This window comes from Chiloscyllium punctatum, chromosome 40 (assembly GCF_047496795.1).
Source record: "Chiloscyllium punctatum isolate Juve2018m chromosome 40, sChiPun1.3, whole genome shotgun sequence".
In the NCBI taxonomy this organism is placed as follows: domain Eukaryota; kingdom Metazoa; phylum Chordata; class Chondrichthyes; order Orectolobiformes; family Hemiscylliidae; genus Chiloscyllium; species Chiloscyllium punctatum.
The window spans coordinates 25849381-25871636 of NC_092778.1; the positions used below are offsets into that span (position 1 = coordinate 25849381).

At 42.3% G+C, this 22256-nt stretch overlaps 1 protein-coding gene across 2 annotated transcripts in view; it reads right to left on the reverse strand.

Annotated features, from left to right (window-relative positions):
* Positions 1 to 22256, reverse strand: part of LOC140464442 (kinesin-like protein KIF19) — a 302590-nt gene that overhangs the window by 50063 nt on the left and 230271 nt on the right. For both annotated transcript variants that reach the window (XM_072559496.1, XM_072559497.1), the window contains 2 exons: positions 7685 to 7851; positions 2863 to 2968 (listed from right to left, as the gene is read on the reverse strand). In XM_072559496.1, the coding sequence (XP_072415597.1) occupies positions 2863 to 2968; positions 7685 to 7851 (273 nt within the window). The remainder of the gene's footprint in view (positions 1 to 2862; positions 2969 to 7684; positions 7852 to 22256) is intronic.

Here is a 22256-nt window from a genome sequence, read left to right on the forward strand (position 1 = left end):
CACAATGACAGTTGTCAGTCAGAATTTTGAAAAGAACAGAAAAGTATGATTAAAAGATTAATAAAAAGGGAAAAATTAGAGCCTGAGAGAAGGCAGGCAGAAATATAAAACAGATAGTAATAAGAAAAATGTTAACAGTGCATTGATCCTGTAAAAACTGTTGAATTATCACTTTTTAAAAATTGTTAATAGCTGTTTTTGGAACTGTGAGTTGAAGTAAAGAGAAGGGAACAAAGACAGATGTTTTCTGTTGGGAACTGGTCTGAAAAACTTAATTACTGATCTAAGGACACTGTAGATGAACTGACACTGAGCTGTTGCTATGCTCAGGGCTGGCAGCTGTTGGTGGATCAAAGGAAGACCGGTGCTAACCAGCCAACCACAAAGAATGCTGATTAAAAAGAGAAAAAGGAGAAATGATTCTGACTGGGTTTTGGCAAGAAACAGTGTGATTTTTTGAAAACAAAGCTGTGCTGCTTTGTTTTCTGCTCTCTCTATTTTCTCTCCCTTTATTGAATTGTTGAATGCTCTGTAAAAAGAATCCAGTCTGATTAGATTAGATTCCCTACAGAATAGAAACAGGCCCTTCGACCCAACAAGTCCACACCAACCCTCCGAAGAGTAACCCCCTAGACCCATTCCCTAACCTATATTTAGCCCTGACTAACGCACCTACCACTATGGGCAATTTAGCATGACTAATTCACCTAACCTGCACATCTTTGAATTGTGGGAGGAAACTGGAGCACCTGAGGAAACCCACCCAGACACGGGGAGAATGTGCAGTCTCCACACAGACATTCGCCCAAGGTGGGAAAAGTCTTAAAAAATAAGTAAGTTTCTCTGGATAGTTGCTGAAACACTTTGTGTTAACCAGTGACTTGAGAATTCAAGCTGGAAATGTAGTACCTGTGAATAACCCATTGTCTAAGGATTTCATGACGGCTTGGTATCTATCATTTGAAACATGTAAAATGTTAGAAGTTATTATTAAGTAGATTATAGCAGGGCACTTGGATAAGTTTAAGGTAATGAGGTAGACTCAACATGGTTAAAAACAGGAATGGCCAAAGAAACTCAGCAGGTTTGGCAGTATCTGTGGAGAGAGAAACAGGATTAATGTTTTGAGTCATAGAACATAGAACAATACAGCGCCCTCGATGTTGCGCTGACCTGTGAACTAGTCCAATGACACTCCTTCACAACTGGGAATCAACATGGTTTTGTGAAAGGGAAATCATAGAGTCATTGAGATGTACAGCACGCAAATAGACCCTTCAGTCCAACTCGTCCATGTCGAATAGATATCCTAAATAAATCTAGTCCCATTTTCCAGTTTTTGGTCCATATCCCTCTAAACCCTTCCATTTCATGTGCTCATCTAGAGGCCGTTTAAATGTTGCAATTGTACCAGCCTCCACAACTTACTCTGCATGAAAACCCTTAAGTCCCTTTTGAATCCTTCCCTTCTCACCATCAACCTATGCTCTCTAGTTTTGGACTCCCCCACCCTGGGGAAAATACCTTGTCTATTTACACTATCCTTGCCCCTCATGATTTTATAAACCTCTATAATGTCACCCCTTAGTCTCCAACTCTCCAGGGAAAATAGCCCCAGTATTTTCAGCCTCTCCCTGTAGCTCAAACCTGTCAATCCTGGCAACATCCTTGTAAACCTCCTCTGAACATTTTCAAGTTTCATAACATCCTTCCTTTGGCAGAGAGACCAGAACTGCACACAGAATTCCACAAGTGAGGCCCACCTGTACAGCTGCAACATTACCTCCCAACTCCTATACACAATGCACTGACCAATAAAGGCAAGCATCCCAAATGCCTACTTCACTATCCTATTTATCTGCAATTCCACTTTCAAGGAACTATGAGCTTGCACTCCAAGGTCTCTTTGTTCAGCAATACTTCCAAGGACCTTAACAGTCAGTATATAAGTCCTGCCTGATTTGCCTTTCCAAAATGCAGCACCTCACATTTATCTAAATTACATTTCATCTGCCACTCCTCCGCTCATTGGCTCACCTGATTAAGATCCCATTGTACTCTGAGATAACCTTCATCGCTGTCCACTACACCTCCAATTTTGGAATCATCTGCAAACTTACTAACCATATCTCCTATGTCCACATCCATATCATTTATATAATTGAAAAAAAGCCGTGGACCCAGAACCAATCCTTGTGACATACCGCTGGTCACAGGCCTCCAGTTTGTAAAGCAACCCTCCACCACCACCCTTTGTTTCCTACCTTCGAGCCAATTCTGTATCCAAGTGGGTAGTTCTCCGTGTATTCTTTGTAATCTAGAACACAGAACATTACAGGCCCTTCAGCCCTCCATGTTGCGCCGACCTGTGAAACCAATCTGAAGGCTAATGGAACACTATTCCATCCTTGTGCATATGTTTATCCAATGACCACTTAAATGGCCTTAAAGTCGGCAAGTCTACTACTGTTGCAGGCAGGGTCTTCCATGCTCCTACTACTCTCTGAGTAAAGAAACTACTTCTGACATCTGTCCTGTATCTATCACCCCTCAATTTCCCCTATGTCCCCTCGTGCTAGCCATCGCCATCTGAGGAAAAGGCTTTCACTGTCCAACCGATCTAACCCTCTGATTATCTGATATAGCCTTGCTAACCAGCCTACAATGTGGAACCTAGTCGAATGCCTTCTTTCTTTCTTTACTCTTGTCCAGTACATTGATTGAAATTGCCCCAGTTAACACAGTGTCTTCTCCCTACAGATGCTGCTCAGTCTTTCTGGCAGTTACTGTCTTTACTTGAGGTTTGTATTATTGGCCTTATTTGTCTTTCTGATCAGAAGGTGATGATGGTTTCCCACTAACCTGCAACAGCAGAGGTCCAGCCAGACGGATGGGAGGTGGAGTTAGATTTGGCAATGGTTTCATGTACCTTGATTGAGCAGTGACTTTAAACACCTTATTGTTATCACTGTGAATAAACATAGGTGAAAATTTCTAGTTTTTACCATCAAACATGAAACATATGCACCTTTATTGTATAAATTTACATTCAATTTTGCTTCTTTCATGCAGTTGTTTCACTGCACCCTGGCTTCACTCATACTCTAATACACAAACGAACAAAAAAACAAAAGAACTGTAATTCAAAAACAAAAACGTAAGTTGCTGGAAAAGCTCAGCAGGTCCGGCAGCATCTATGAAGAGAAATTAAAGTTAACATTTCAGGTGTGGTGACCCTTCCTCAGAACTGATGGTTGCTCAGAAAATGTTGGTTTATATGGAGAAGATAGGGTGGGGGGGAAGGGGGCAAGGAGTCAATGATATGTAAGGATTGAGCCCAAAGAGAGAGAACAGTTGGACAAAGGGGTTGATAACGATCTGGCTGGGAGGGTGAATAGCTGTTAATGGAGACTGTTCGTGGCTAACAATAGGCAGTGCGTAATGGCAGACTATGTGATAACAAGGCCCTGGTGTGTGTGATAGGGGGCTAGGACATGGGGTAGTTCAGGCCTTAAAATTATTGAACTTGATATTGAGTCCAGAGGGCTGCAAAGAGAAGCAGAAAATGAGGTGTTGTTCTTCCAGCCTGTGCTGAACTTCGCTGGAGCACTGCAGCAAGCCTGAGGCAGAAATGCCGGTCAGGGAACAGAATGGTGTGTTAAAGTGGGAGACATATGGACGCTCCCACACAGGCAGAATGTAGACCACTTCCCAGTCTTCACTTCATTTCCCCAACATACAGGAGACCACATTGTGAGGAGTGAATGCAGAAGACTAGATTCCTGATGAAGGGCTTTTGCCTGTTCCTCAGATGCTGCCTGACCTGACGTGTTTTTTGAGCACCACACTCTCGGCTCTAATCTCCAGCATCTGCAGTCCTCATTGTTGCCTAGTAGACTAGATTGTGTCAAATGCAAGTAAAGTGCTGCTTCACCTGGAAGGTACTTTTGGGCCCTTGGATACTGAGGACGGATGAGGTAAATCGGCAGGTGTTGCACCTTCGGTGGTTGCAGGGGAAGGGGCTGTGGGGTTAAGTTGGGAGTGAAGGAAGAGTGGACCAGGGTGTCCCAGAGGAAACAGTCCCTGGGGAAAGTGGACAAAGGAGGGGAGGGGAATATGTGTCTGGTGGAAATGGTGCCTGATGATCTTCTAGATGTGGATGCTGGTGGGATAGTAGGTAAGGACAAGGTGAACCCTATTGCTGTTGCAGGAGGGAAGAGAGGGATTGAGGGCAGAATTACAGGAGATGAGTCGGACCTAGTTGAGGGCCCTGTTGACAATGGTGACAGGGAATCCTTGGTTGAAGAAGAGGGTGGACATTTTGGAGGCTCCCTTTCCAAAGTTGGCCTCCTTGGAACATATGCGATTGAGATAGAGGAACTTGGAAAATGGAATGGAGTCTTTACAGGAAACAGGATGCGAGGATGTATACCCCAGGTAGCTGTGGGAGTGAATATTTATGTGTTTATAGTGAATATTAGTGACTAGTCTATCCCCAGAAATGGAAACAGAGATGTTGAGGAAGGGAAGGGAGGAGTCAGAGATAGACCAGGTGAAATGAGGGCAGGGCAGAAATTGTCAACAAAATCGATGAACTTTTCAAATTCCAGACGAGAGAGGGAAGCAACATTGATAAATCAGAGAAAGAGTTGTGAGTGGAGGCCCGAATAGGACTGGAACAAGGAATGTTACAGAGCACAAGTTGTCCTCCTTCTACTACAGTGAGGGAAGAATTGCTTTTGCAAACAACGCTTGACACTTCAATCTTCAAGCAGACTTTGACAATGTCATGCAACATTCTAAAAAGTCCAGGCCCACAAATGTGGGCATCACTAGCCTATACAAAAGACTAGTTCTTTAAAACTCAAACAATACTTTTTGCTGTAACTTGGTACACATGACAGTAATAAATAAAATTAAATCAAATCAGATCAATGTGGCGAATTAAACTCTGCTGTTTCTTTTTGCCAAAATTATCCTTTATTCGTAAAATATATAAAATTACATCACATGACAGGTCAAAATTGACATTAAAAGATACAAAATCAAATCAGTTTCTTCCAATTAGGTGTGTTACTCATCATATCTACAAATACAGTTAATTTTTGAGGGAGATCGTGCTGTAATGATTAATGTCACTGGACTATAATCTGGAGACCCAGACTAGAAACCTGGGGAGGTTCTGGAATTGAAAGTTACTGTCAGTGTTGGTGACCATGAAACTATAATCAATTATCGTAAAAATCACAGCTAATTCACTAATACTCTTTGGAGTATGGAAACTTCTGTCCTTACATTGTCTGGCCTAGGGTAGGATTGAACCCAAGTCTCTGGGGCTGCAAGGTAGCACTGCTAACCACTGTGTCACCATGCTGCTCTTCTTATAACGCTTCAGTCCCAGTAACATCCTTGTAAATCCTTTTCTGCACCCTTTCTAATTAAATAATATCTTTCCTATAACAGGGCGACCAGAACTGTACACAGTACTCAAAAAGTGGCCGCCCCAATGTCCACGGGAACCTTGGATGACAAGAGAAATCGTGAGCTCAGTCAAAAAGAGAAAGGAGGCATAGGTGAGGCTTAGGAAACTGAAGTGTCCTAAAAAATAATAAAGAATGCAGGAAAGAACTCAAATAAGGAATCTGGAGGCACTGAAATAAGGAAAAGGGGCCGTGAAATCTCCATGGCAAACAGGATTAAGGAAAATCCCAATGTGTTTTAAACATATATCAGGGGCAAGAGGGTAGCAGGGGGAAGGGTCTGTCCACCCAAGGACAAAAGAAAGAATTTAGGCATGAAGCCAGAGGACGTGGGTGAGGTCCTCAACAAATACTTTACATCAGTATCGACAAAGATGAAGGACATGATGAACAGGGAATCTAACGGGGGAGTATGTTGATACTGTAGTGCATGGCAATATAAAAAAGGTGGTGGGTGTTTTGACAAGCATTAAGGCAGACAAGTCCCAAGGATCTGCTGGGATCTATCCCAGAATATTGAGGCAAGTGAGGGAGGAAACTGTTGAGGCCTTGTATGAAATCGTTGTATCCATTTTAGTCACAGGACAGGTCCCCAAGGACTGGAGAATAGCCAATGTTTTGCTTTTGCAGGGAAGGTAATGTCTCTGAAACTTGACTGATTCTTTTGAGAAAGCGACAAAGATGGGGATCGATGATGGTAGTGGATGTTGTCTAATTGGACTTTAGCAAGGCCTTTGAGAAGGTTTTTCATGGGAGGCTGACACAGAAGGTCACATAACATTTATGGTGACCTGGTAAGATGAATATAGAACTGGCTTGGTCATAGCAGACAGAGAGTAGCGGTGAAACAGCGCTATGTACATATAAACGTTTGGGAGGAGAATGTAGGTGGCCTGATTAGAAAGTTTGTAGATGACACGAAGATTGGGGGGACTGCAGATTGTAAGAAGGTTTCCAGAGGATACACCTGGATATAGATAGGTGGAGTTTAATTCAGACAAATGTGAGGTGATAATTTTGGGAGATCTAATGCTGGAGGGAATATACAGTAAATTGCAGAAATCTTAGAAGCAACAACATAGAGAGAAATCTAGGAGTTCAGACCCACAACTAAGCAATATTTGGAATATTGTGTACAGTGCCGGTCACTGCAGTCCCAGAAGGATGTGGAGGTTTTTAAGAGGGTATGGAAACAGTTTGAAGGTTTGAAGGATGTCAACTGGGTAGAGAGTTTGGACAAACTTGATTTGTTTCACTTGAATGTCAGAGGCTGAGGGGCAAACCTGAAAGAAGTTTACAACATTACAAGAGGAAGAATGGATAGTCCAAGTCTTTTTCCTGGGGTAAAAATGTCAATTACTAAGTGACATGGGTTTAAGGTAAAAGGAAGTAAGTTTAAAGGAGATGTGATAAGTATGTTTTTTTTACAGAGGTTGGTAAGTGCCTGGAATATGCTGCCAGAGAAGGTGGTGGAGGCAGATACAATAGTAATATTTAAGGCAACAGAGGGATATGGAGTGCTAAGAGGCAAAAGGTTTTTAGTTTAAAAACGCACGTGTCAGTATAGGCTCGATGGGCCAAAAGGCCTGTTCTTGTCCTGTTCTGTTCTTTGTTCTCTGCTCCTATGGTCTTAGAAATATGGTGCTTTGGCTACATAGTAATGTCACAATTGCCAACTTCATAGAGTGCCTGTCAGGGAAATCCTGTGAAGTAATTGCAACTGGAGTTTGAGCAGTCTCTTTATCTTGGGAGAACTGCAGCAATTGCTTCTGCATAAGCTCTTTGCTCACTCATTAGGAAATGTATGCAAATAAATTATGCAGAAGGTGACTGTGTGTGATTTGGATTGCACCATCTGTAATTTGGAGGAAAAAAAAACACACATGAAAATAACAAATTATTAATTAAGAAATATAAATCTAATTAAGTAGTTGGAATATGGCTTGTAACTTTTAAATCTTAACGATCTTCACTTCAGTGGAGTTGACAACAGCAAAATTAAAAAATAATTTCACGAACTATTCCCCAACAATCTAAATACACTAACAGACCTCTAGCATGGGTCTTTTCAAAGATTGCAATTAAATTCCTATTCAAATGTTTTCCACTTCCCCATTGCTACACTGCTGCCCAGTGTGCATTATGCTCATATTGGTTTGAATCAGCAATATACTAATTATCATGAAAAAGTGCTGCAACATTACCTGTCATGATCAGGGAGTATTGGAGGCAGAGAGTCTTTGACTCGAGCATGAAGTAGTTTCCTGTTCTCATGAACTGTCCTTGGTCTTATATCCTCTTTACCTCCTTCCAGTGCCAACACATAATCTTCTAAGTTCAGCTGTCGGGCAACATTCAGAAGAGGAGGATCCTATATGATAAAATGAGCAGGCTTACAACATTACTAGGAAGTGTGTCTGTGATTTTGTTAAGCTCACCGTCATTTAATACAGACAGACATCAGGAGAATAACTAAGAAACAATCTGAGCAACACTCTGTGCTATTGTTTGGAAATAGATTCAGGTCTATCCTAGGTTCAGTGCAATCAGCTGCGTGTCATAGAGTTTTAGAGAAGTACAGCACGGGAACAGACCCTTCGGTCCAACTTGTCTATGCCAACGAGGTATCCTAACCTAATCTAGTCCCAATTGCCAGCACTTGGCCCATAAACCCTTCCTATTGATATACCCATCCATATGCCTTTTAAATGTTATAATTGTATCATTGGAACATTTTGTGTTTATCATAGAACATAGAACATAGAAAAATACAGCGCAGTACAGGCCCTTTGGCCCTCGATGTTGCGCCGATCCAAGCCCACCTAACCTACACTAGCCCACTATCCTCTATATGTGTATCCAATGCCCGTTTAAATGCCCATAAAGAGGGAGAGTCCACCACTGCTACTGGCAGGGCATTCCATGAACTCACGACTCGCTGAGTAAAGAATCTACCCCTAACATCTGTCCTATACCTACCACCCCTTAATTTAAAGCTATGCCCCCTTGTAATAGCTGACTCCGTACAATGAAAAAGGTTCTCATGGTCAACCCTATCTAAACCCCTAATCACCTTGTACACCTCTATCAAAACCTTCTTTTCTCCAATGAAAACAGCCCCAAGTGCCTCAGCCTTTCCTCATACGATATTCCTACCATACCAGGCAACATCCTGGTAAATAATACAAATAATCATAGAATCCCTACAGTGTGGAAACAAGTCATTTGGCCCAACAAGTCCACACCGACGCTCCGAAGAGTAACCCACCCAGACCCATTCCCCTACCCAATTATGCTACATTTACCTAATGCACCTAACCTAAACATCTCTGAACACTATGGACAATTTAGCATGGCCAATTCACCTAACCTGCACATCTTTGGAGTGTGGAAGGAAACCGGAGCACCCGGAGGAAAGCCACACAAACATGGAGAGAATGTGCAACTCCACACAGACAGTTGCCTGAGGAGGAAAATGAACCTGGGTCCCTGGCTGTGAGGCAGCAGTATTGACCACTAAGCCATCATGTTGATTGCCCACTATCCAAACTTATTTTACGTATAGGGTGAGAAGGAAACCTACAGATCTTGACAATGAAACTGTTTTGAGATTCAGATTCTATTGCTGTGACTTCCATATGTGTGTGTCTCCAGCTGGTCTAAAGGTGGTACAACATAAGAACAGACCAAGCTCAGTTTTTTGTGAGGAAGGGCGATCCACCGTTAGGTGAAAATTATCAGACTAAACCAGAATTTCTCAGGTCAATTGATACAGCTGCAACAACATACAATACTGGAGCACCCTTAATACAGAAAAACATCCCTTAGGAGCTCCAAAGTTGTGCAATCTGACAAGAATCTGTACTGAGCTAATGAAAGAGTTGTTAGAATGGAGCAAAAAGGCCTGGTCAAACAGATGGTTTCTTAGGAGCTGGAGAAATGTAAGAAGGAAAATATTTAGAAGCTGAGGACTCAAAGAGGTAACAAAGGACTTTGGAATGCACACACAACATTGGAAAAATGCAGAGATTTTGATTTGTTGCAGTTCTGGGGAAAATTCTAGAGTTAAGGATCGGCATGATAGGGTTTGAATAGAGAGTATCAATTTTCAGGTACTGGGAATGTGGATTGTATGCCACAGATAATAGGGACGTGGTGCTGAATCAGATACAGGCGGCAAAGTTTTGGCTGAGCTGAAGATTATTAAGGGTAGAAGACAGGAGACTGATGAGAAGTAGAATAATCTGAACATTGGGAGAGGCGCAGGTGAGGAGTTTAGGTAGTAGGCTAGAAGTCAGGAAGCAGCATGATGGAAGTTGTTGGGTTTTGCAATGGAGAAGATTAAAATCTTATACTTAAGTTTTTAATTTGAATGTGGGATGTGAGCATCACTGGCTAGACGAGAAATTCATGTCAATCCTTAAATGCCAATTGAGAGGATGCCATCTTTTCGAACTGTTGCAGTCCATGTGGAAAATGTGATTCTTAATCAACATTTTTATATCAGCCTGATGCAACCAAGCAGTTTGCTCAGTCATTTCAGAGGGCCATTAAGAGTCAATTACATTGCTGTGGGTCTGGAGTCACATAAGGATGAATCAATGAACCAGATTTCACAACCCAATCGCTTTATGGTCATTGCTACAAACCTAGGGTTCTTTCAATATTGTTTGATTGAATTTAAATTTCCCTAGCTGTCAGGGTGAGATTTGAACTCCCAGTGACACCGTATTATTCAAGCTGTAAATTATTAGTCTAGTAACAATCATCATTGTGCTATCCCTCCTACATGATGGATCAGAGAAATTGGGACTGTTCTCCTTGGAGAAAAGGTTAAAAAGAAAACTGTTTGAGGTATGCAAATCTCAGGGGTGGTTTATACAGTAAATTTAAAGAAACTGCTCCCATTGGCGATAGGGTGGAGAACCAAAGGAATGTAATTCCTGAGAATGTGGTGGAAGCAGATTTAGTTGTTTGTGGCTTTCAAAAGATATTTAGATAATTAACTGAAGAGAAAAAAATATTACAAGCATTTAAGGAAAAGGGAGTATGAACAGCTGAGTTGTGATGTAAGGTGTGGGTTTTATATATTTACATATATTTTAAAGAAATGGTTTTGGTCTGTATTTTAATAAAGGAGTTTAACTATTAATTGGTCAGATCTTGATAGTCATGATCATTTCTTTTATAATACAATACACAAGAGATTATTCCTGGAATGCAATGGGGTTTTATTTTAATTGAGAGAATTTTATCAACAAACAAAGTAAACAGATATGCATTAGGTTTAAGTTCAAAGACTCTGTAATTTTTTTATGATTTAGAATAAAACATCCAAAGCTTGGAAAAACCTTCTGACTTTTCAGTTTGCAGAAGTCCTGGGTGACACTGGATATGTAAAACAATCTCTCCTAAAAAAAAGGGAGAATGTTTAAAACTGTTAATGAATAGATTACTTCAGTGTAAACAGTATATTTTGTAAGTTCCAGGCCAGAAGTGCTTGGTTCAAATCCCAAGGGGTAATTTGAAGTTGAAAATGTTTTAGCACAGCTATATGAAGACTCATGGAAAATCCTATCAGATTCTCAAGAATGGAGATTGAAGCCACAATTAAGATGTATGGATGTGACAGAGCAGGGAATTGTCTCTGGAATGAGTACCATAAAGGGGTACTTTTGGGCTCCATGGGATTGTATTTTACCATGTGTTTTGAAATCTTTAAATTTGTGTCTGTGTATATTGTTTGGTATATTCTGTTTTTTCCGTTCATTTCTTTAATATAATAAACATAGTTTCATTGTTCAAAACAAATCTTCAGCACTGTGTGCTTGTGTTTAAGTAAGAGACAACCTGATTAAAACTAAATAAAATGATCCACCAAGCCAGGTTTTGGTCTGGATCTGACTTATCCAGTAATAACATCAATGGAGTTCAGAACTTGAAGCTGTATTCAATCTGCATTTCTTCTACTAATCCATGGGATATGGGCATTATTGGTTAGGCTAGCATTTATTATAGACCACAATTTGTCCTTGAGAAGGTGGTGATGAGCTACAACCTTGAAGTACTGTAGGCTGACTTACAATGCTGTTATGGATAGAATTTCAGGATTCTGACCCAGTGACACTGAAAGAACAATGATATATTTCCAAACATGAGAGTAAATGGCTTGGAGGGGAACTTGCAAGTGGTGGTTTTTGGTGTATGTATTTGGTATGTTTATTCTTCTACTTGGCAGTTGTCATTTGGTAGATGCTGTCTAAGGATCGTTGGTGAATTTCTGCTTAGCTTCAATGATTAAACAGAATTACTCCTTGGCATCTTGTCCTATCATTCAGGATTGAGTGTCAGCTCTTTGTAGTCTACCTTGTCTTAACTATCAGGCAGCACATTGCTGCATGAATGCTATTTTTCTGGCTAGATCTTGCTGGGTGGATTTTCACTCTGGGTGTTGGGTTGCAAGCTATGCCAAATAGGGATGCTTTCTAATCCAGTACCTTGTCACTTATTCTTGAGCAACACCAAGAACAGGGTTGGTGCTGACAGGTGGGACAAATTGCAGCTTTTAAACATTTTTAAAAGTGCAGCAAGGAATGTGGGTACTTTCTTTGGAGGTTGTCATTTTGACCATTGGGTACAACCACCAAAACAATGCCCCTCCTACAACCCCACGCCAAAGAAATGAAACATTCCCCTCCTACCTCTTGATCTGGATTTTATAACAGGTTCTACACCCACCTTGTTCCCGTTCTTAAGCTGCTTAAACCCTCCCTGCCTATTACCTACCACCAGCCCCAATTACCCAGGTAAGGAATCCACTGGGTCCTTCATTCGTGATCTGCCTGCAATCTTCACAGTGCTCACCCCAGAGCTCTTGAAGTTGGAACGTCACTAATTTAGCTGTGCACAGTTTGTTATGGCTATGTAGAGTGTGCATCAGTCTGTTAGCCGGCCCAATGCTGTTTCATCTTCAGGAAGGAGTAAACAGTCTTCCCTTCCACCCATAGCATTCTGGCACTCTGTTTGAAAATGCAGATCTGTCTTCCCTTGGGTGATTAACTGCCAGGGACCACCAGGATTCCTGATGAAGGGCTTTGCCTGAAACGTTGATTTTCCTGCTGCTCAGATGCTGCTTGACCTGCTGTGCATTTCCAGCACCACATTCTAATCTCCGGCATCTGCATTCTCACTTTTGCCTGCCAAGGAACATTGATTCCAAAACAATGATTTCCTTCCGAATATTCAGACCAGCCAATAAACCACTTATTGTTTAAACTTTGGGAAAAACAACTGTCACCCAGCATATTAATGACCATTAATTCCTTCTAAATCCTGTCTGGAAATAAATGATCAAGATAAAACCCAAGATTCCATTTCCATTTCTGTCTTGGGACACTGTTTCAGTTTATTATAATGATTGCAACCAGCAGAACCTCTCAAGTTGGCTGAGCAGAACTTCCTTTGCTTTGTTACCATGTAAACATATAACAGAAATAACTTGTATTTTTAACACGCATAGGCCAGCAAATCGACTGCTGAAATAAAGTTTAATAAAGAAAGGTTTCAGAAAAGATTTACAAGAATGTTGCTAGGGTTAGAGGGTTTGAGCTATAGGGAGAGGCTGAATAGGCTGGGGCTATTTTCCCTGGAGCGTCAGAGGACCTCATCTTTATAAAATCATGAGAGACATGGATAGGGTAAGTAGACAAGGTCTTTTCTCCGGGGTGGGGGAGTCCAAAACTAGAGGGCATAGGTTTAAGGTGAGAGGGGAAACATTGAAAAGAGATCTAAGGGGCAACTTTTTCATGCACAGGGTGGTGGACGATGGAATGAGCAGCAGAGGAAGTGATGGAAGCTGGTACAGTTACAACATTCAAAAGGCATCTGGATGGATTTATGAATAAGAAGGTTTCAGAGGGATATGGGCCAAGTGCTGGCAAATGAGACTATATTAGTTTAGGATATCTGGTCGACATGAACAAGTTGGGCCGAAGGGTCTGTTTCCATGCTGTACAGCTCTATGACTCGAAAGGACTGACAATAGACAATAGACAATAGGTGCAGGAGCAGGCCATTCTGCCCTTTGAGCCTGCACCACCACTCAATATGATCATGGCTGATCATCCTTAATCAGTATCCTGTTCCTGCCTTATCTCCATAACCCTTGATTCCAATATCCTTGAGAGCTCTATGTAACTCTTTCTTAAATGAATCCAGAGACTGGGCCTCCACTGCCCTCTGGGACAGAGCATTCCACACAGCCACCACTCTCTGGGTGAAGAAGTTTCTCCTCATCTCTGTCTTAAATGGTCTACCCCGTATTTTTAAGCTGTGTCCTCTGGTTCGGCACTCACCCATCAGCAGAAACATGTTTCCTGCCTTCAGAGTGCCCAATCCTTTAATAATCTTATGTGTCTCAATCAGATCCCCTCTCAGTCTTCTAAACTCCTGATGAAGGGCTTTTGCCCGAAACATTGACTTTACTGCTCCTCGGATGCTGGCTGAACTGTTGTGCTCTTCCAGCACCACTCATCCAGAATCTGGTTTCCAGCATCTGCAGTCATTGTTTTTACCTCAAGGGTATACAAGCCCAGTTGCTCCAGTCTTTCAGTGTAAGGTAATCCCGCCATTCAAGTAATTGACTTTGTGAATCTACGCTGCACTCCCTCTATAGACAGAATGTCTTTCCTCAAATTTGGAGACCAGAACTGCACACAATACTCCAGGTGTGGTCTCACCAGGGCCTTGTACAGCTGCAGAAGAACCTCTTTGCTTCTATACTCAATCCCTCTTGTTATGAAGGCCAGCATGCTATTAGCCTTCTTCACTACCTGCTGTATCTGCATGCTTACTTCATTGACTGGTGTACAAGAACACCCAGATCTCTTTGTACTGCCCCTTTACCTAAATTGATTCCATTTAGGTAGTAATCTGTCTTCCTGTTCTTACCACCAAAGTGGATAACCATACATTTATCCACATTAAACTGCGGGGTGAATGTCAAGGGAGGAGATAGCAGTTACTTCATGATACCCTGCAACATCATTCCTCCTCTGTAATTGCTGTAGAAACTGTCACAGCATTGTACAGCACAGAGGCCATTCAACCCATTGTGCCTGTTATAGCTTCAAATACTTTGTACTTTCCTCATTGACCTACAGGCTTCTCAATTTCAGATATATATCCAAATTCTCTTTTGGAAGTTACCACTGAAGGTGGTTCCACTCTGATTGTAAAAAGAAATTAATCTGATTTCCTCTGTTCATTAGTACCAGATAAAAGTTATCTAAATGGTTAGAAAGAAAATCATTTCAAAACTTGTTTACCTAAGCATGTGAGGAGTGCCTTTTTTAAATTTTTAAATCACTGCAGTGGTTATAATTATGGAGAATTAAATAGACTTCAGCACTGAAATAGATTAGAGATTTGGGTGGCTCAGTGGTTTGCACTGCTGCCTTACAGCACCAGGGTCCTGGGTTCAATGCCTGCCTGTCTGTGTGGAGTTTGCACATTCTCCCTGTGTCTGCTCCGGTTTCCTCCCACAATCCAAAGATGTGCAGGCCAGGTGAATTGGCCATGCTAAGTTGTGTTAGGTGTGTTAGTTCGGGGTAAATATAGGGTAGGGAAATGGTTTTGGGTGGGTTTCTCTTCAGAAGGGCAGTGTGGACTTGTTGGGCCACTGTAGAGAATCTAATCTAATCTATGCTTCATATCAGCTCCTGCCTACCTTTTGTCATTCAAACTTTCTCAGGATGCTGATATACTGTGATGGACATGTGAAAAGAGGCACCGCTATCATTGAGAAGTAATGGAAAGTAGCAGCCAATCTCAAAGATGTCACTGTCAGAAGTTCTGATGAAATAGTACGTTGGAGATTCCATGGGATGCCAGACTTGGGAAGGTGGAAGTGGAGGCTGGGACTAATAAAGAGGAACTTCCCTGTCCTGATGGTGTCTGCAGAGTAATTATCCTCAACTTCTGCTTCTGTGCTATGGCCCAGCATTGCCCGTCCACAACCTGTTGTTTTCATCTAATATGGCCTGAGGGAATGCTTTCGAACTAATGGAATGAGGGATGAGTGCTGGATATAAAAATCAAATGAAAGAAGGGCACTGGACCCAAAATATTAGCTCTGCCCACTCTTCACAGATGCTGCCAGAGTTTTCCTGGCAGTTTCTGGCTTTTGTTTCTGATGCCCAGCATCTGCAGTTCTTTGGTTTGGTTTCTTCTATTTAAATACAGTTATCTTCCGTAATAAAACTTTGGTGACATAAGTTAGTTGAAATGTAAAGTTTCAAAGCATGATTATCCACCTCTGTTTTCTGAAAACAAGCTTTGTGATCTGTGGAAGAATTAAGTTACAATGTGGACGTGGGTTACTTAGAGTCATAGAGTTGTACAGCACAGAAACAGACCCTTTGGTCTAACTCGACCATGCCGACAAGATATCCTGAACTAATCTAGTCCCATTTACCAGCACTTGGACCATATCCCTCTCAACTCTTCCTATTCATATACCCATCCAGATGACTTTTAAACGTTACAATTGTACCAGCCTCCACCATATCTCCTGGCAGCTCATTCCAGAGTCCACTACACTCTGTGTGAAAAAGTTGCCCCTTAGGTTACTTTCCAATCTTTCCCCTCTTACCTTAAACCAGGCGACTCTCTGTGTAGAGTTTGCACATTCTCCCTGTGTCTGCGTGGGTTTCCTCCAGGTGCTCCAGTTTCCTCCCACAATCCGAAAATGTGCAGGTTAGGTGAATTGGCCATGCTAAATTGCCCGTAGTGTTAGGTGAAGGGGTAAATGTAGGGGAATGGGTTTGGGTGAGTTGCGCTTCGACTGGTCGGTGTGGACTTGTTGGGCCGAAGGGCCTGTTTCCACACTGTAAGTAATCTAATCTAATCTAATCTAATCTATGCCTCTCGTTTTGGATTCTCCCACCCCAGAGAAAAGACTTTGTCCATTTACCCTATCTGTGCCCCTCATGATTTTATGAACATCCATGAGATCACCTGTCAGCCTCCAATGCTCCAGTGAAAATAGCCCCCACCTCTTCAGCCTCTGTCTATAGCTCAAACCCTCCAACCCTCACAACACCCTTGTAAATCCTATCTGAACCCTTTCAAGTTTCACAATGTCTTTCCTGCAAGACAAAGAACAGAATTGCACGCAGGTGCAAAATGGCCTAACCAAAGTCCTGTACAGCTGCAACATTACCTCCCAACTCCTATACTAATGCACTGACCAATAAAGGCAAGCATACAAACACCTTCTTCATTATCCTATCTAGCTGCAAGTCCACTTTCAAGGAGCTATGAACCTGCACTCCAAGATCTCTTTATTCAGTAACACTCCCTAGGACCTTACCTTTAAGTGTAGAAGTCCTGCCTGATTTGCCTTTCCAAAATGCAGCACTTCACATTTATTTAAATTAAACCCTATCTGCCATTCCTCGGCCCATTGGCCCATCTGATCAAGATCCCATTGTACTCTGAGGTAACCTTCTTTGCTGTCCACTACACCTCCAGTTTTGATGTCATCTGCAAACTTACTAACCGTACCTCCTATGTTCACATCCAAGTCATTTATATAAATCACAAAAGCAGTGGACCCAATACCGATCCTTGTGGCACATGGTTGGTCATAGGTCTCCAGTTTGAAAAACAACTCTCCACCACCACTCTCAGTCCTCTACCTTCTAGCCAGTTCTATATCCAAATGGCTAGATCTCCCTGTATTCCATGTGATCTAACCTTGCTAACTAGTCTACCATGAGGAACCTTGCTGAATGCCTGACTGATGTCCATATAGTTCACATCTAATCTGATGCACTCATCAATCCTCTTTGTTACTTCTTCAAAAAAATCTTTGAAGTTTGTGAGACATGATTTCACATGCACAAAGCCATGTTGACTATCCCTAATCAGTTCTTGTTTTTCCAAACACATGTAAATCCTGTCCCTCAGGATTCCCTTCAACAATGTGCCCACCACCAATGTCAGGTTCACCAGTCTATAGAGTCTTACAGCCCTTTGGCCCAAACTGTCCATGCCAACCAAAATATTCATCAAAGTTAACCCCATTTCCCTGCACTTGGCCCATATCCTTCTAAGCTTTTCCAAATGTATTTGTCCAAATGCTTTTTAAATGTTGTTAATGTACCCGCCGCAACCACTTCCACTGATAGCTCATTCCATATGTGTACCACTTTCTATATAAAAACGTGCCCCCTTTTATTCTTTCCTCTCTAACCTTAAACTAGCAGTCTGTAGTACTTGATTCCCCAACCATGGGAAAAAAGAGAGTGCATTCACCCTATCCATACCTCTCATGATCTTATACACTAAAAGATCCCCCCTCAGTCTCCTACACACTAAAGAAAAAAGTCCTATTTTGTCCAACCTCTCCAGCTAACTCAGACCTGAGAGACCTGGTAACATCCTTGTAAATTTCTTCTGTACTCTTTCCAATTTAATAACATCCTTCCTATAGCAAGGTGACCAAAACTGAACACAATACTCCAAGTGTGGCCTTACCAGCGTCATATACAACTGCAACATTACTTCCCAACTTCTATATTCAATGTCCTAACTGATGAAGGTCAGTGTGCCAAAAGCCTTTTTCACTGCCCTGTCTAACTGTGACTGAACTTTCAGAGAACTGTGCACCTGAACCCCAAGATTCCTCTGTTTCACTACACTCCTTAAGGCCTAACTATTCATCACAAACCCCCGCCTTGATTTGACTTTACAAAATGCAAGACTTTACACTTATCTTTATTAAACTCTATATCCTATTTCTCAGTCCACTTCCCCAGCTGATCAAGGTTCTGCTGCAATTTCTGACAACCTTCCTCACTGTCCATGATGCCTCCTATTTTAGTGTCATCTGTAAACTTACTAATCAAGTTTACTATACAGTCTCATCCAAATCATTGACATAGGTAACAAACAACAATGGGCCCAATAGCAATCCTGAGGCACTCCACTAGTCACAGGCCTCCAATCCGTCAACCATCCTTCCATTGTTACCCTCTGCATCTTACCATCAAGCCAATTTGCCAGCTCCCTCTGGATTCCATGGATCTAACCTTCCAAGCAGCCTACCATGTGGAACCTTATCTAAAATCCATATAGGTCTACCGCCCTGCCCTCGTCAACCTTCCTGTCACTTCATCAAAGAAGAAGAAAGAGATGTGGCTGTAGTAGTGAGTTTGTCAAGCCCTCCTGAAGAAGGGTGTATGCCCAAAACGTCGATTCTCCTGCTCCTCAGATGCTGCCTGGCCTGCTGTGTTTTTCCAGCACCACATTTTTCAACTCTGGTCTCCAGCATCTGCAGTCCTCATTTTCTCCTACTTCATCAAAGAAGTCTAACAAATTTGACAGATATGATCTCCTACACTCAAAGCCATGCTGACTATTCTTAATCAAACCCTGTCTTTCCAAATGCATGTATATCTTATCCCTCAGAATCTTCTCAAGTAACTTATCAATCACAGATGTTAGGCTGACTGGTCTACAGTTTCCAGGTTTTTCTTTGCAGCCGTTCTTGAATAAGGACACAACATTCACTAACCTCCAATCTTCTAGGACCTCACCCGTGGCTAACAATGATGAAAAAATATTAGCCAGGGCCCCCACAATTTCTTCTCTCGCCTCTTGCAGTGGTTTTGGATATAGATTAGATTAGATTAGATTAATTACAGTATGGAAACAGGCCCTTCGGCCAAACAAGTCCACATCGACCCGCCGAAGCACAACCCACCCAGGCCTATTCTCCTACATTTACCCTTTCACCTAACACTACGGGCAATTTAGCACGGCCAATTTACCTAACCTGCACATTTTTGGACTGTGTGAGGAAACCAGAGCCCCCAGAGGAAACCCACGCAGACACGGGAAGAATATGCAAACTCTACACAGTCATATCTGGTCACATGTATCTGGTCAGGACCAAGAGATTTATTCACCTTCATACATTCTAATATATCTAACACCACCTCTACTGTGATATGGACTGTCCCCGCGATACCACCACTAACTTCCCCAACTTCCCAAGATTTCATGTCTTTCTCCACAGTAAAAATAGAAGAGAAATAGTCATTGAAAACCTCACCCTCTCCTGTGGTTCTACACAAATATGTCCACTTTGGTCTTTGAGGGGTCCTATTCTCTCTCCAGTTATTCTTTTTCGTTTAATATACTTAAAGGACCACTTTGGATTCACCCTAATCCTTTCAGCCAAGGCTATCTCGTGCCCCACTTTTCTTCCTCCTGATTTCCTTCTTCAGTAAATGCTTGTATCCCACACATACCTCCAGGGATTCCATTGATCCCAGCTGCCTGTACCTGAACCATACTTCCTTCCTTCTTCAGGTCAAACCCTCAATATCTCTTGTCATCCTGGATTCCATATTCCTGTCAACCTCGCCTTTCACCCTCACAGTAACATATGGACCTTGAACTCTAAATATCTCACTATTAAAGGTCTCTCATTGCCGGAGGTCCCTTTGCCTGCAAAGAAACCACTCCAATCAACCCCTGCAAACTCCTGTGTAAATCCATCAAAATTTACCTTGCTCCAATTTGAACCTGTGGGCCTGTTTTGTCCCTCTCCAAAAATAATTTAAAATTCATACTACTATACTCACTGGCCCCAAAGTACTTCCCCACTGTCACCTCAGTCACCTACCTGCCCAAGAGTAGGTCAAGTTTTGTCCCTTCCCAAGTAGGACCCTCGATATACAGCTTGAGGAAATTTTCCTGAACGCACCGAACAAATTCCACTCCATCTAATCGAGCATGGTGGCTCAGTGGTTAGCACTGTTGCCTTGAAGTGCCAGGAACCTGAGTTTGATTCCTTCCTGGGGTGACCGTCTATGGAGCTTGCACATTCTCCCAGTGTGTGTGTGTGTGTGTGTTTCCTCCGGGTGCTCTGGTTTCCTCCCACAGTCCAAAGATGTGCAAGTTAGGTGAATTGGCCATGCTAAGTTGCCCATAGTGTTCAGGGATGTGTAGGCTGGGTGCATTAGTCATGGAAATATAGAGAGAAAGGGTAGGGGAATGGGTCTGGGTGGGATTTGTTTCAGAGGGTTGGTACGGACTTGTTGGTCCAAATGGTCAATTTCCACAATGTAGGGATTCTATGATTGTATGATATGCCCATAATGTTCTGGCAATCCCAGTCTGTTTGGAAAATGGAAGATCCTTTACCAGGTTGAATTTGAATTTGGGTGAAAGTCAGGAATCTTGGCAGTATGGACGAACAGCAGGATGGTAAGATTCTTGGTAGTGTGGATGAGCAGAGAGATCTCGGTGTTCATGTGCATAGAACCCAGAAAATTGCCACCCAGGTTGATAAGGTTGTTAGGAAGGCGTACAGCGTGTTAGTTTTTATTGGTAGAGGGATTGAGTTTCAGAGCCATGAAGTTAGGTTACAGCTGTACAAAACTGATACGGCTGCACTTGTATTATTGCATACAGCTCTGGTCGTCACATTATAAGAAGGATGTGGAAACATTGGAAAGGGTGCACAGGAGATTTACCAGGATGTTGCCTGGTATGGAGGCTTCCCTTATGAGGAAAGGCTGAGGGACCTGAGGTTGTTTTTGTTAAAGAGAAGAAGGTTGAGAGGTGACTTAATGGAGACATACAAGATGATCAGAGGATTAGATAGGGTGGACAGTGAGAGCCTTTTTCCTTGGATGGTTATGGCTCGCATGAGGGGACATAACTTTAAATTAAGAGGTGATAGATATAGGATAGATGTCAGAGGCAGGTTATTTACTCAGAAAGTAGTAAGAGCGTGGAACACCCTACCTACAACAGTAGTAGACTCGCCAACTTTAAGGGCATTTAAATGGTCATTTAATAGCCTATGGATGATAATGGAATAGTGTAGGTTAGATGGGCTTCAGATTGGTTTCATAGGTCGGCGCAACATCGAGGGCCGAAGGGCCTGTACTCCGCTGTTATGTTCTATATTCTATCTCGATCTCTATGTACATAGATCTCTCAAAGTTGCCACCCACGTTGATCAGGTTGTTAAGAAGGCATATGGTGTTTTGGCTTTCATTAACAGGGGGATTGAGTTTATAAGCTGCAGCTCTATAAAACCCTGGTTCAACCTCACTTGAAATATAGATTTCTGGTCACCTCATTATAGGAAGAATATAGATGCTTTTGAAAGGGCGCAGAGGAGATTTACCAGGATGCTGCCTGAATTGGAGGGATTGTCTTATGAATAAAGGTTGAGTGAGCTAGGACTTTTCACATTGGAGAGAAGAAGGAAGAAAGATGGCTTGATAGAAGTGTACAAGGTAATCAGAGGCATAGATAGAGTAGATAGCCAGAGACTTTCCCCTAGGGCAGAAGTGGCTGTCATGAGGGGGCATCATTTTAAGGTGATTGGAGGCAGGTCTAGGGGAGATGTCAGAGGTAGGTTCTTTATGTAGAGAGTGGTGGTGCGTCAAATGCACTGGCAATGATGGTGGTAGAGCCAGAGACATTAGGGATATTTAAGCAACTGCTGGACAAGCGCATGGACGGTAGTAAATTGAGGGGTATGTAGGTTAGGTTGATCTTAGAATAGGACAAATACTTGGCACAGCATTGTGAGCTGAAGGGCCGGTACTGTTCCATATTCTGTGACAACCCTCTTGCTCCTGCAAGTCTCCTCAGACTCCCTGTATATTTGCTCCTCTAATTCCTGTTGAGTATTTGGGGGCCTATAGTACAACTCCTTTAGTTCCCTGACATTTCCTTACTACCTCT